At 37.0% G+C, this 15,686-nt stretch overlaps 1 protein-coding gene across 1 annotated transcript in view; it reads left to right on the plus strand.

The window, feature by feature from the left end:
* Positions 1-8,856, plus strand: part of CPA6 (carboxypeptidase A6) — a gene marked incomplete at both ends in the record, with an annotated part of 280,492 nt that extends 271,636 nt beyond the window's left edge. The window contains 3 exons of the mRNA XM_084230452.1: positions 1,820-2,022; positions 5,548-5,632; positions 8,669-8,856. Coding sequence (XP_084086578.1) covers positions 1,820-2,022; positions 5,548-5,632; positions 8,669-8,856 — 476 coding nt within the window. The remainder of the gene's footprint in view (positions 1-1,819; positions 2,023-5,547; positions 5,633-8,668) is intronic.
* Between the last annotated feature and the right edge of the window lie 6,830 nt (positions 8,857-15,686).

Genomic DNA, 15,686 nt, shown 5'->3' on the forward strand with positions numbered 1-15,686 from the left:
ATTCATCAATTGTATTCATTCAACCCATGAATTAAGCTTTTTGTTTTTATTACATCTGATTGGTTCTATTTTATAACTTCTTGGCCCTATTTGATGTTTCCAGTAGCCTCCTATATGCCCTTGAGAATATTTACTGGGATTATTGTAAATTTTTGTTTTCTCTGACTATTTGGTTCTACTGCCTCTGGTATTAATTGTTCAGTTTGTGATCTCTCCTTTCCAGTGATACACATCTGAATCCCTCATATGTCTCTAGTTTTCCTATTCCTTTGGAAATCAAATGTCAGCAATCATTTTTATATTAAATTTTGAGTTCCATCCAATCCTACTTGTTTCTGAGGCAGCAACAGAATTTGACTCAAAGGAAGGAAATCACTATTGCTGCAAGCTTCCCATTTTGACTTTCCTGCAGTGTAAATGACCACAACTGTCTTCAAAAGTTAGCCTTATTTGACTTGGTTGCCTATTCATATTCAGCAGAATTAAATTATGTCACAAAATTGCCAAACATTTTCCATTTGTTTATGGAAAGAGTTATTTTCTAAGGAAAGGGGAGAAATAATAGCAGATTCCTGAATGGCAAATAACTATTGAAAATATAATTAGTTATAAAAAAATTTTGGGACCTTAATATATTGTTACATTAAATCTATTTTCCTTCCTCCCTTTACAGACTTATATAGCTTTTTAACTCAAAAACTACTAAAATTTTGTTCAGGACAAAACTAAATTTCTAAAAATTGTTTAACTGACCCCCTAACTAGAGAGGCCTCTTGGGTTTTAGAAAAACAGTTTGGATATTACTGATCTAAACATATAATAGAGGGCCTCCCCTGGTGGCGCATGCAGTTGAGCGCAGCGCTGTGAAGCTGTCTGCAGCCTCTGCAGTGCCGATTCGATCCCCGCTGGCCTAGGAGCAACCCACATGGCGCAGCAGACCTCTCCTGTCTCGCCCGCTGCTCCCCCCACAGTATATTTCATCAGTCTGCCTGTTCTGTTCCCCACTCTGTCTCTGGTGAATCCTCTCACCCTCCCATGAATCTGGCCTATACCCCAGTTCTTGTATAAATAAATAAATCTTTAAAATATATATATAGAAAAAATGGAAATTGGTTTGGCATGTTCTGTGGAATTATTTCAGTCCCACCACCATGTTTTTGATATATCAATATTTGTTATCTTACCAGACACTATTTACAGATGTCTAGCCTTTTCTTTTTGATCTGATATTTATTCAACAAATATTTGTTAAACATTTGCCATACTACTGTCCTAGCTTTCAGGTGATCAGCAATAAAGACACAGCCCCTGCCTTCACAGAGCAGTAGCGTCTAACAAAGAATCCAGTATGAACACAGGTTCTATTAGAACAGAGATTTTTCTCTATGTTGTCTTCCCGTGTATCCCAGAAACTCAGAACAATGTAAATAGAAACTGAATGTTAAATGAATAAAAATTTAACACTAATTACGAAGGAAGGGAAAATGCAGGTATTGAATATTTCAATAGGGGACCTTACCTACTCTGTGGACTCATACAGAATTAGTTCTCTAGCTGATAGAGTTGTTCCTTTAAAGTGGTTTGTGCAGGATCTATTAAACAATCAGTAACTACTTCCTATTCAGGCCACCCTCCTACTGTGCATGGAGGTTTGAACCACTTGGATTTTTCAGTATTGATTTCCATAAATGAGTAGTTAGATGAATTGCCTAATAAAACCATATGTTTCTAAAAATAAAAGAAAAAATCAGTTTAATGCTTTGTATTTCTTGCTTCTTGCCTGCCACTTTCCCACCCCACTTTCTTTTCTAACTTGCAGATGAAGGAGCTTCTATGCACCCTTGTGATGATACATACTGTGGACCTTTCCCAGAATCTGAGCCAGAAGTGAAAGCGGTAGCTAACTTCCTTCGAAAACACAGGAAGCACATTAAGGCGTACCTCTCCTTTCATGCCTATGCTCAGATGTTGCTGTATCCCTACTCATACAAATATGCCACAATCCCCAATTTTAGTTGTGTGGTAAGTATTTGACACAGTGTGTCAGGCTTTGTGCATCTTTTCTAATGATAAGATTGTCCTAAGGAGTAATGATAAGCAAACACTGTGTTTCTTCAAATCAGTGTCTTATATGTAATAACTTTTCCATAATCATTTGTAGTATCTATTATTTTCCCCAATTTACAGGTGAGGAAACTTATACATAGAGAAATTAAGAAATTAGACTAAGGACAAAGGGCCACTAGCTACTACAGCCAGGACTTAGTCCCACATCTAGCACCAGCATTGTTGCTCTCAATCTCTGTGCTTATGCTGCTTCTCAAGTACAATCATTTCAAACCTATTTACATTCTTATCTCCAAGTTATACTGAAAATGTCAGGATAGATTAATATTACAGCTCCAGTCAGTCACAAATGAAGAACAGTAATTAACTTTACTGGGTAAATAATTGTTCATAAATTATTGTCTGAGTCGTATTAATTAAAAGCAAGTTTAATTTTGAGGCACTATTTGCTTACTGCTAGTAGGTCTCTGGACATATAGCTGACAAGTTAGCTGCTAACAGCAAACCACCTTGAAAGCATAAGATTACTTGAAAGTGGGAAAACAGAGTTCCTTTCTTCTCTTCTCAGAATCCTATAGGGCATAGTTCCTCATCAAGTGAGTCTGGTTCAGAACCTGCAATACCTAAAAAGTTATAAAATTTAAAAAATGAGCCAAACTAATATATAATGTTCATAGTAAGGAAGAGGGAGGAAGTAGCAATTGGGCAGAGGCACAGGACACTTCTGGGTTACTGTTAATGTTCTATTCCTTGACCTGGATGGGTGTTATATGATATGTGCAATTTATGATCATTCATTCAGCTATAAACTTAAAATTTATCTTATCTTCTGTATGTACAATGTACTTGAATTTAAAAGGTTTTAGAATAGAGAAATATCCCCTTTCTCTCTATACCTTGACTCCAAATCCCGTACCAGTTATTTGGGTTATAGGAATTCCTGATCTAGATGTCCTAGAACAGGCAGGAATGGAGAACATGGAGAGATCAGAAGGAAGCCTGGAAGAAGGCTTATATTCTGTTCAAAAGAGGTGTTTGGCATTTCAAGTAGCAATTCTGAGCAAATTCTCTTGAGAAATATTATAAAAGTTATAATTATATTTGATAGAACTATTCTTTGGTACTCTGTGGGTCAAATAGGCTTTTGGGGTTTGTTTTTTGTCTCTATTGTTGATCTAAAGACCTAACCACATTTTATCACAATATCTGTATAGACAAATGTTACTTGAAAGTGGGAAAACAGCTCAATTTTCCCTTTCTAAATTAAGCACAGTGTCTATTTATATTCTCACAACAGATGATATGGAGTATGAAATATATTAAAACTATTACATGAAAATGTTCTACATATTTTGAATCTGCCCACTGGGAGTTAAGTCTATTTTCCTTTTATCTTGGATTGAAAGATGTGGAATAAAAGTAAATCAGTGTTTCATAATCAAGGATGAATATGTCTCCCAAAGGATATTTGACAATGTCTGGGAATACTTTTGATTTTCACCATAGGGGAAGGGGATGCTATTGGCAGTGGATCAAGGTCAAGGATGCTCATAAATGTCCCACAATGCACAGGACAGGTCCCATAGCAAAGAATTATTCAGTGCTAACTGTCAGTAGTGCCACTCTTGCTATATCCTGTAGTCGGTTAAGTATAAGTTAACTCACTAAAACCAAGATTATACTTCTGAGAAACTAGGTAGTCTTTGAATTTTAATTATAAACCACTAAGTTCTGTTGAAATTGTTCCAAAATATTCCATCAACATCTAGGAGTCTGTGTTTCTGCTAACAGTTTTAGGTCATTAAGCTGCTTTAAGTATTAAAATATTTAAATAAAAAATACACTCCTTTCCTAGATGAGGTTCAATAAGTGAGGCCTGTCTTTTGGACAACTGGAAAAAAAAAGCAATGGAGAAAGGAGGGATTGTTTCACCTCTCTCAAATAGGTGTCTAGCAATGCCACACTAGAAAATTGTACTTAAAAAATTGCATGTGTCTCTACTTTTCATGAAGGATCATATCTAAAACCCTTATCAATATGGACCTGTACCCAAAAACATAAGTGCAGTGAATTCAAAAGGTTTTTGTAAACAGGGTAGTTTTCTCTTTTTTTAGATTTTTGCCCAATCTGAAATAATGAGGAACAAAGTTCTCTTCACCAGCAGAATGCAGTAATCTAAATGTAGAAATATCTGTCCTTGCTATGGGATATTGCTGAGACTATTGTAATAGTTGTTAAAACCTTAGAACATTCTCCATAAAAATATCTCATGGTGTTTGTGTTCCTTTACTTTTGGCTCTTGGGAAGAAAATGTCATCATCAGTGATGTCAATAATAAATAATCTGCCAGGTTCTGGAAACTGGTCTCTGAATATTCACAAAGGGTGGCACTTGCTGCAACTACTGCTTCATGTATCCCTGAGGTCATGAGGAGAGCAAACTTAAGCTCAATCCAACACACAGCACCATGTTGCCCACAGTGCTTCAATTGACATGTTAAATTATTCATAGGCAAATTGAAATGGGAGAGTTGTATACTGGTTTCAAAATACTTCTTTTCCTCTCAGTTGTCATACAATCCACTTCTATAGCTCCTAGATGAAATAGTATTTTTATTTTAAATGTTTTCAAGGATACTCAGTATCACTCTAGTCCATGTTGGAATATTCACCTATTTTGATTGTGTTGAGTAATTTTCCCTAATTTTGGCATCAGTAGATGGAAGAGCTCTACCTCAGAATCTCTGTGTCTTAGCAGTACCTTACTGAGATCTGTCAGAGGCATATGTCACCATAGAAGTCATGAAGTACTCTCAAGTTGTTATCCCTTTCCAGTGGTTGAACAGATAGAATGAGAAGTCATTCTTACTGAGTTAAAGTCTTTCTTAATTGATCCAAATGTATTTTAAATATCTTTCACATATCCACTGATGTATGTACTTAGAGATCAGTAAGATCATCTTGATGCTCTCACAGATCTGTGTTTATCGAACATTCATGCAAGAAATAGTGATTAAACATCTATTATATACAGTCCATTGTGAAATGCTGGGTATGTAACTACAAATAATACTGACATGGTTCCCTCCTTATCAAACATTTTGTAATTTACAGAAATAGGCTCTGTGAACAAAAGTGTAGAGGACAGAATGCAAAATCAGCATCAGAAGATATGGGCATTATTCCAACTCAACTACTCCTGCTATAAACCCATTTAACCTGATTGAGCCTCCCTTTTCTCATCTGCAAAATGGAAATATCACTTATCACTGGTTTGTTGTGAGGATCAATCAAATGAAATAATATAAAATGCAATGAAAATGCAGCCTGTGATATGAGAAATGTAACTATTCAATATAGTTATTAACCAATGTTCCTGTCTTTAAACTGACAACTGGTAAGGCTCAAACAACAGGCTGATGTTTCTGAAAGTTTCAATGCAACAATATAAGTGATAGTGTTTTTTCATTTTCCTTCACAGGAATCTGCAGCTTATAAAGCTGTGAATGCACTTCGGTCAGTATATGGGGTACGGTACAGATATGGACCAGCCTCTAGCACATTGTGTAAGTTTCCTCTGTGTGTTATGTTATGAAATCTTCTCTTGAACCAACTTCTTGATAATGACTTCCCTTTTAAAAAGATAAAGTGGGTTTCCCCATAAGTGAAATTTTTGACTACTAAATTAGGCAAGGAAGATGGAGGTCTTTTCTATCTAAATAGTTTCATACTACTTGACAGAAATCACTGTACCAATTTAAAAAAAAATTGTAAGCAGAGAATATTCTAAGCATATGGTAATGACTACAAAATTGAATTGAGATCTTATGACAGTAGAAAGTACCAAAATGGGCTCCTTAAGCAATTGTAACTACCATGAGGGTGGAAATGGGCCTTGAAAAGATAATGAAGTAATGTTTCAGCCCTAAAAGAGCTTCCCTTTTATTCTTTCCTCTGCCATTCTTGTTATGAAATTGTGTTTCTTACATAAAACCTTTAGCTGAATTTTCCCTAAAAAGGATTAAAATATTTTATATGATATTAAGGGTAACTAGATATATGAAAAGAACTTGGACCCCCTCAAAAAAAAAATCAGAAGACATGAATTCTAGAACTACATCTGCTTCTAGTCAGGTTTGTAATCCTGGACAAGATACTAATTCTAGGATCCAGCTTTCACACCTGTTGAACAATTGGACTAGAGCATTTCTGATAACCTTTCCAACTCTATATGGTTGGAAAAATCTAGTAAGAAATTTTAAGTATCTGAATGTCTATGTATGCATATCAAGGTATATATGGATGCACATGTTATAGGTAAATATATTCAATTATACTTTTTCAGCGAGGGGGCAAATTTCTCCTTGATTTCTCTAATTTACCTATCAGTATATTCCTAAACACTTTCTTCACCCTTCAGAAGAGTTTGGTTGTCAATTAGCACTGCTTATCAAATAAGTTTCTCCAGATAGTAAGAATGTTACAAGTATCAGAATTTCTTTCAAAGACCATAATCATTGCTATCATGCTGAACTTTTTTGAACTGTTTTTCAGTTCTAAAAAGAGAACTAGAGGAGAAATAGAGCATGTTTAAAGGAGAAAGACTATGTTTAACAATCATATTAACAATTATCAACAGAATATCTTTTAACACTTTTAAGACAATAACTTTTTAGAATCTTACAGTTCACTTTTCAGTTTAATATTAAGGCACATAGTATTTTATTTACCAAGTACAATCAATCACTATAGAAATGAGTGTGTCATATCACCATGGTGTAACTGTTAGCACATACTGTCTGACTCTGGCTACTATGACTACTATTTGTAGTTGCAGTGTACTTTAACCCAGAGGGATAATGAAGCCACAGCCTACATTCTGCCCTCAAGTGAAGCAAGGGTAGCCTAGGAAACAGAGTGATTTACTTGTCATCCTCACATAATAATTCTATCTCTAAGTTGTCCTGGCAAAAATGCAGGAAAAGTATATTATTTGAGCAGATGAACATGAACTGAATAATTTTAAAATAGCAACAGCGTTAAGTTGAATCACATAAAATTCAAGAAAAAAAGTATACAAAGATTCTTCTGTGAAATATTCATTAATTATTAAAAACATGTTATACCCAAAGCTGCTTACTAGGCACTCTGGGGTATAAAATGTAAAATAACAGCTTAGATATCCTACCACATTGTTTCATTTAATTTTCATAATCTATACAATAGGTATTATCACCCATATTTCAAAAGAAGAAACTGAGGTACAGAGAAATCACAACAGGTGGAGGAATGGTATATAATCCAAACAAGTCCACAAATCTGCCTTTAGTGCCACATTTTCAATTCAGTACTAAAAAGCTGAGAGTGTGTGAGGTCACAAGAGTAAAAGGAAAGAGTTAACAAAATGGTTTGTCAGCTAGGTTAAATGTTTTTGAGGGGCTGAAAGGATCTGAGGGGTAGAAAGCACAAATAAAAAAAAAAGGAGATTGAGGTCACTGGTGACCTTTAAGAACAAAGATTTAATAAGCAGGTAGAGGTTATAACCAGATTGAAAGTGGCAGGGATATAGAGGCAACATATATAGATTTCCCCTTGAATTCTGTAGTAAAAGAGGATAGTATATAGTAGGATCATGAGAAGGAAGCGCAATAGGAAATCAGACTTCAACATTTTAGTTAATGCAGATGCAAGAGAAAGGGGGGTTAATTAATGAAACAAGGTCTTGGAGAAGAGGACTTTTCACCACCAGAGAGTACGGTAACAAATGACATCAAAGAGAACACATAGAAGATGAGCAACATTTCTTCCTATGAACTAGAAGAAAAGTTGGAGAATTATGTTATTAGTAGAAGAGGTGATATACTAATAATCTGAGATTATGGGGACAATGTAAAATAAGGCCAAAGTCTAGAAGAGAATGGGAAATATCTACTAAGTAAAGATCTAGAGCTGCATTGCGAGCAGAGAAAGACTTTATTGATTAGCGTGAGTTTATAGTAAAGACTGTCTCCGATTTCTTCATCAGGTATGAAGATAAAGAAACAGGCTAGGAATTGAGAATAAACAGAACAAAGGCAGGAAAAGTATTGGACAGGTCATTTTAAGGGTCTGGTAAGAAATTCCATGAATTAATTAACCATGCTATGTAAAGAGTCAGATGAAATTATAAGACTGGGAGGAATCTGTTAAGATCAAATTCATTAGGAAGGAAACAGGGAAATTAAACAAAAATGAGGAGATTCTGTGAGGACAGTATTTCAATATTCTAGACCTTAGAAGAGGCAAAGTGGTGAGAATCCATGATGTGGATTTGGTTATGAGTGAAAAAAGAAATGGTAGATATAAATATTATTTGAACTGACGCTGAGAAATTTCAAGGTCACAATGCTAGAAAAGCACTAATACTTAAACTAGGTCCTCAAAGAAGACAGCAGGTATGATTTATAAGTTCCATGAGTTAATGCCAAGGGACTAACAACAAATCATTCTTTTTGAAATGGTATTTAATTGGAAGGATTTAGTAGAACTTAGCAAGTACTACCTGTATGTTTGGAAATGACATATACTCTATAATGAGGCTAGTTTTTTCCTTTAACTTTCAGATGTGAGCTCTGGTAGTTCAATGGATTGGGCCTACAAAAATGGAATACCCTACACATTTGCTTTTGAGCTACGTGACACAGGACATTTTGGATTTTTACTCCCAGAGGTGCTCATCAAACCCACCTGTATAGAGACCATGCTGGCTGTGAAGAATATCACAATACATCTGCTAAAGAAGTGTCCCTGACATGGTCCAAGTGTCAACAGAGAGAGCTGATTCTAAGCAAGGACTATTTGGCAGTGGTGGAAATTGTATTTAAAGAGAAGAGCAACTGTTTATAGTGAACTTTAAAAGGACCTTCTCATGCATTTCAACTTGCCATGTCAATAAAAAATGGTAAAAAACAAAAATATGAGCATAGCTGAGTTTGTTATAAGAGAAAACATCCTTTGATAAGCCTTCAAAGTCCTACTTGGTTAAGGAATAAAGGGATATTTTTAAATATTTTTGTCTCAAGAACTGTGCAGATCAGTTGAGGATTTCACTTCAATAAATCTTACGTTCTCAATTAAAATCTAAGCTACTAATAATGTGCAATCACTTGTTTCTCATTTGAAGTGAAAGGAACAATATTTTTTAGACTAGTACACAACTTACTAAGACCTTGTATTATACATAGCTTCATCTGCTGGCATTAGTGCACCATATACAGAATATAGCAGGATAAAGCAAGGCACATTTAGACTAAGAATACCTCTTTCCAAAAAGCAGTAAACATGAACTGATATGTCAGATGCTTTGTTAGAAACTTCAACCTAACAAAGGTTGAAGGTAATTGATACATTTATCTTGAGAGCTTTTGTCTGCACCCAAAGTGTAGACTTTGATTCTTACATTTTAGGGATTGAGAATAGAGAACAAAACCTAAGGCTAGTCCAAGGTGGAAAGTGTGATAGCAGATCTACCAGAATTCTAGCACTCCAAAGGGCTACACCTTCAGTGTAAGCACCAATTACAAATTAAACCCCCATCCTTCCTCCAAAGGACCACAGTGAAATTTGACTATTTCACTTTTTGGCAAGAGTGGAGAGGGGAGAAATGGCCACTGAGTATTTGGAAACATAAAGTCAGTCCTTGTACAGGTTTACAGCCCAAATTCAAGCTACCTAAGTAATCTGATAAACCTCTAGCCAAGAATTTAATTCAGGTGAATCCTATATTGGTTATACCCTACAAGAACTTGATAGAAGCAAATACAAACCCTTTCAGGATTTGTCTAGTTAAGATGCATTATGAAATCCAAGATAAGATGTGCCAAAAGTTCCAAAAAGGAAAAAGAAAAGATGATCACAAAGGAGTGAGTTTGGGGGAAAAATTCTATCCTAAAAATCTACACTCAGCAAAACTAGGGATGAAATGTAAGGGTGGAATACAGACAGTTTTCATAAAACCGAGGTCCTACTTTACATTTCTTAGGAAATTCCTAAAGCAGATGTTCTACCAAATTAGAGAGTAAATTAAGAGAAGGATATAGGGTTCAGGAAAACAAGAGAAAGAAAGACATTCAGAGTGTGGGGATATAAAGACAATGGTGAAGGGGAAAACTCCCAGTAATATCAGTAAGGCTTGAAGAACAACTAACTTGGAGTGGGGGGAGAACTGAAGACTTCAGATAAAACTATACACCACAAATGAAAAACAGAACCCTTAAACGCATTCAAAAGTGATTTTGTTTTACTTATATCGGAATACTGGGAATGGACTAGTTAGAAAAGTACAGGAAACCAAGCTAACCAAAAATTGCAATTGTTAATTACTCTGACTAAAACAGTATACAAAAGAAATATAATCCCATTGTTTTATACAATGTGACTTAACTTTAAATAAATACAAAATGTTAGCCCTAAATATTGATTTAACAAAAAATTAAGATATAAATAGATTGGAAGGGTAGAAGAAATAGATGTATAGGAGAGGTGGTAGTACAGGGAAGCTAAATCCTTATTTTCCTTAATAGAAAGTTAACAGACAATATCTAAAGCTGAAAAACAATCAATAGCAGTAACATGCATGTTATTCACAAATAAGTACTAGAAAAAAATCATTTAAAATCTTGTGAATTTTTGGAATAGTAACAGAAAATTGGGAGAAAGGAAGGATGGCGCAGGGGACTGCTATTTCTAATATGACATTTGTCGCATCTGATTGGTTTTATTTTTCTAATTTTGAAAAAAACATCATATAAAGAGTATACTCCTTTTAGAAGAAAATATTTTTTTTAAAATGAGCTCCAACTACTCACTACCTACTCTTTGCAATGTTGTCTACTAGCAGGAAATACAAGATTTGTGTGTTTTACAAGTCTGATTTATTTGCTCTTGTAGTCCCAGTTACATATTTGTGAGAATGGATCTCAGGCAAGTTTGAGGTTTGGTTCTGCTACAGAAATAGTACATCTAAGAGTTGAAATTTTAATTCATGCCATCTAGCAGTAAATGTTCAGAACTGATGAGGGTATGTAAGACAGTCAAAGGCCAAACTGTCGAGAACAACCAGGGAGCTGAAAAGCCCTCAAAAATGGAAAGGTGATACTTCTACACCTGACCAGATGCACACAGTTGGCCTATCTGGTGGCTTGAATCGATCCGTGATAGCTAAAGTTTCCCCGTTTGGGAGGGTGTAAATAGCCCCTGCTTTTTCAGCAAGCTCTCTGTGTCCAGATCTTTACTAGTATTGTATCCACAAGCCAGCTGTAATATGGTTTCTTTATCATCTATATATAGATTCAAGATGAAACTTTGCCTTGATGAACCTGATGTAAATTATTTTCAATGATTACTCTCACATTTCAGTAGCACTGTATATATTTTGTGCCTCAAATTCTGTCAGTGAGTATTTTAATATTTATAGGCTATTTTCATTTTTAATCTTTTAAAACTAAAGAACAAGATAGGCTGTTGGATGACTGATGTTCACAGCACTCCACTAGGCACTGTGTGTGGAGGGGTGGGAACAATAATTGTTTGTTTTATGTGAATACTTGCTTAGGAATGTAAAAATTAACTTCAAACTAAGACCAGCACCTGTATTTTTTAAAATAGTTTAGCAAGATATTTTCAGACACACATACACACAATTATTAGTAATTTTACTGATTCTGGTTATGTCCAGTTGCAGCTCTCAATTTTAATAAGCATTTTAGTTTCATGCGCTACCATAACCAAGTACAATATGGGTGATTTAAAACAACAGAAATTTGTCATCTCACAGTTCTAGGGCTAGATAGGGTAAATGGTTTTCAGGCTTTTCTGCACCCCCACCCCTCTATTAGCATTACATGCCTGATAGGGGGCACCTGCATTTGTTACATTGTTATAAGTTGTATTGTTTACTTCTGTGGGCCCTGGGGGCAGTATTGAGATATTGGCCAGGAGAAGCAGAGGCAGGAGAGAGAACAGGAGAGAGGAGAGAAAGAAGAGCAGAAAGCCCAGAGTGAAGACCTGCTGGCCTCCTGGCCCCCCAGCACTCCTGCCTACCGTGTACCTGGTTGCTGCACTATGTGTAAAAAGCTCAATAAAAGCCTGAGAAAGCCACCGAGGGCTCCAGGACTCTCCTTTACCGGTCTGGTCTGGTTGGATCACAGATGAACCTTTCTGTGCCCTTCCTGGCACTACAGGCTAGAAGACCAAAAGACAATTATCAGCATGGCGGTGTCCCCTCTGAAATCTATTAAAGAATCCTTCCTTGCCTTGTGCTCCTTTCTATTTGGCAGCAATCTTTTTTTTTAAGATTTATTTATTTATGCATACAAGAACTGGGGGGTAAACCAGAGGTGCAGGGGATGAGAGGATTCATCAGAGACAGTGCGGAGAGCAGAACAGGCAGACTGATTGAAATACACTGCTGAGGGGAGCAGCTGGTGAGGCAGGAGAGGTCTGCTGCACCATGTGGGTGGCTCCCTGGCCAGCCTGGGACTCCTGCTGCAGTGGCTGGCGATAGCTTAATAGTGCTACCTTTAACCCCTGAGCCACCAGGGAGGCCCCTTGGCAGCAATCTTAGCATTCCTTGGCTTGCAGGGACATAACTTTAAATGTGGGCATCCTCTCCCACGGACTTCTCCTGTGTACCCATGTCTTCACATGACATTCATTCTCCTTGTAAGAACATCGGCTTGTATTAGATTACGGGCCTACCCAACATCAGTATGACCTCATCTTAGCTAATGACATCTGCACTGACCCTATTTCCAAATGGGAAGAACAAAACTCCTCCTGTAACAGGGTGGTCCCCAGGAAAGGGGGAGGTTCCCTGCCCCACCCAAGGGAGGGTGGAGCTGAGCAGGAAGAGGAGAAGCTGTAGAAGAGACTGAGGAAGGAAGCAGGATGGAGCCAGGAGACGCGTGAAGAAACTGCGCTTGTCTTTTGGTCATGGACTGGGTGACACAGATGTGGGTGAGACCCGTGGGGAGGTGACCATGGCAGCTTTTATCTTGATGTTGATTTTGCTCTTTTCCTTCCGGGCTTGTCCGGTTGTTTGTGACCCTTTTCTGTGGGTCCCCACTGGAAGATGCTTTAGACTTGTAGCAGGTTTTGGGGCCTTGTTCTGGGCCGATCCCATTTGGATGGAGTTTTACCCACGAGGGGATGGGTAACTTTGGGTGCTTCATTTAGAAACTAGACTCTTTGCCTTACCTGTATTGTTTCCTAGTTTTTATTAAAGTTCCTTCCCATTAAAGTGTCATATGTTTTGTGTTGATGCGGCGGATGGCAGAACCCATTTAGAATAGACAATAGGCAGGTTTGCGGGGTTTGGGCTGCCCCTCTCCCTGTCCTATAACACTCCCATAACATTTAACAAACATCATGAGATTTTGATGCTAACAAGTCTGCTTACAAAGTCAAAAAATGATGAATCTTGCTTAAATTTAATCTTGTGTTCACAAGGCTAACTTCCGATGAATAAATGCAAAAATAAAAGATATTTCCTAAGTACTAACACTCCAATGAGATTTTGTAATCAACTATTAAGGGAAACTGAATGATCTATTCTTTATAGCTTCCTTTTTAATATTTCTTTTTAAATAATAAAATTATTTCTTAACATAGGATATATGTTAGTGTTAGGTAGAGGCATCTATTACCATAGCTCTCTATAATTATTTTGGGCTGCTGCATCATGAAAAGTATTTACAGCTAAATTACACTAGATCAAATCTAATTGATTAAATCAGAATTCTGTGCAATGTTGATTAAAGTATGCTGTAGATTAAGCAAAGTAATTACATGAGCGATTGTATTTAATAGAATATTTTCAGGAATCAGAATCAGAATATTGCATAATAAACCTGAAAACAGCTACACTGAATATTTAATATATTTCAGAAAACATATTGCACTGAGAACTACTAAGAGATCTGAATAATAAACTTGAAAATAAAGACAACTTGAAGATCTTTTAAAACTGACTCTACCGTGTCATTTCCAGCGCACCACAGATCACCCCACTAAGTTTCTGCAATTATGACTTCTAGGACTACTTTCTCTTTCCCCAGTGCATTCCCTGTGGGTGTCTGCCCAGTGCATCCATCCTGCATCACCAAATCAGGCAAGCGAGGGAAACACATGAAATTATAATTCAAGATGTCCTGGTGTATAGACTCTAGAGTACAATTCAGTCTATAATTTAGCTATAAACTAAACGACGAGGATAGCTTCCACATAAAACAAACTGTGTTCTAAGCTTCAAACTCAATTAAGAGTAATTGCTTCCTCAGTTGGGTAGAATTTAAAAGTTAAAAGGAACACCAAGTCTCTTCATAAAAGTGAGCCAGCAGTCCAGTGTACATGTTCTGGAATAATTTGCAACAAACAAATGACTAGTGGTAGGTTCAGTTATTGAATTTCTGTTATAGCTATATTTTTGACAGAAGTACAGATTCTGGCTATCCTAGGTCAAGTCTTCAGTAATTTAAAGTTGTATTCAATATTCGAGGGAGACTATCTTCCAAGGAGAAATTGTGTTGGTGGATATGTTTAGATCCAACTGTCTGCCTCAAGAAATATTGGTCTGAAATATTGTGTAAGGTTTTCATTTGGTAGAGCAGCAAACGTGAGCAGACAGTTTAGTTGCTTTATGCCTGGGTCAGAGTTTCATAAAAGAATGAAAATTTGAAATAAGTGTCACTGCACCTAGCACAGACTATCATGGAAGATACAGGAGAATATGTAAAGCTGCAGCACTGAGTTATCCAGGAAGGTCTAAGATTCAAGTATTTATAATAATAGTAAATCTGAGTAGAGTTTACCCACAAAGAATAAACTCTCTACTGTGAACTTGAAATCAAATTAATTTTCCTTTAAAATTCATAAATGTGAACACTAGTTTTCATTTTTCCTTTAAAATATTTGTGACTTGGGCCTCCCTGGTGGTGCAAGGGGTTAAGACGCAACCTATGAAGCTTGTCTGCAGCCACTGCAGCACAAGTTCGATCCCCAGCCACGGAGCTACCCACATGACGCAGCAGACCTCTCCTGTCTCAGCCGCTGCTCCCCTCAGCAGTATATTTCAATCGATCTGCTGTTCTGCTCCCCATTCTGTCTCTGGTGAATCCTCTCACTGCCCACACCTCTGGCCTGTATCCCAGTCCTTGTATGCATAAATAAATCTTTAAAGAAAAAAAAAAAGAAAATACTTGGGCTTCTGTTGTTCCTATGTTATCTTTTTTTTTTTTTTAATTTTTTTTTTATAGAGGCATGTTTTATTTCTTTCTTTATTATTTTATTTGTTTGTTTGTGTTTGTTTATACATGCACTGGGTACAGTCAGAAGCGCGGGAGGGTGAGAGAATTCACCAGAGCCAGCGCGGGGAGCAGAGCAGGCAGAAGGACCGAAGTACACTGCTGAGGGGAGCAGCGGGCGGCAGGAGAGGTCTGCGCGCCATGTGGGACCCTTCTCCCATGGCCGGGGAGCAGCTGGGGATTGAACCAGCGCCGCAGAGGCTGCGGGCAGCTTCGCAACCCAGCGCTCAACCGCTGCGCCACCGGGGAGGCCCTGTTCCTATGTTATCTTTAACCAAGT

This window comes from Talpa europaea (genome assembly GCF_964194135.1).
Source record: "Talpa europaea genome assembly, chromosome: 3".
Taxonomy (NCBI): domain Eukaryota; kingdom Metazoa; phylum Chordata; class Mammalia; order Eulipotyphla; family Talpidae; genus Talpa; species Talpa europaea.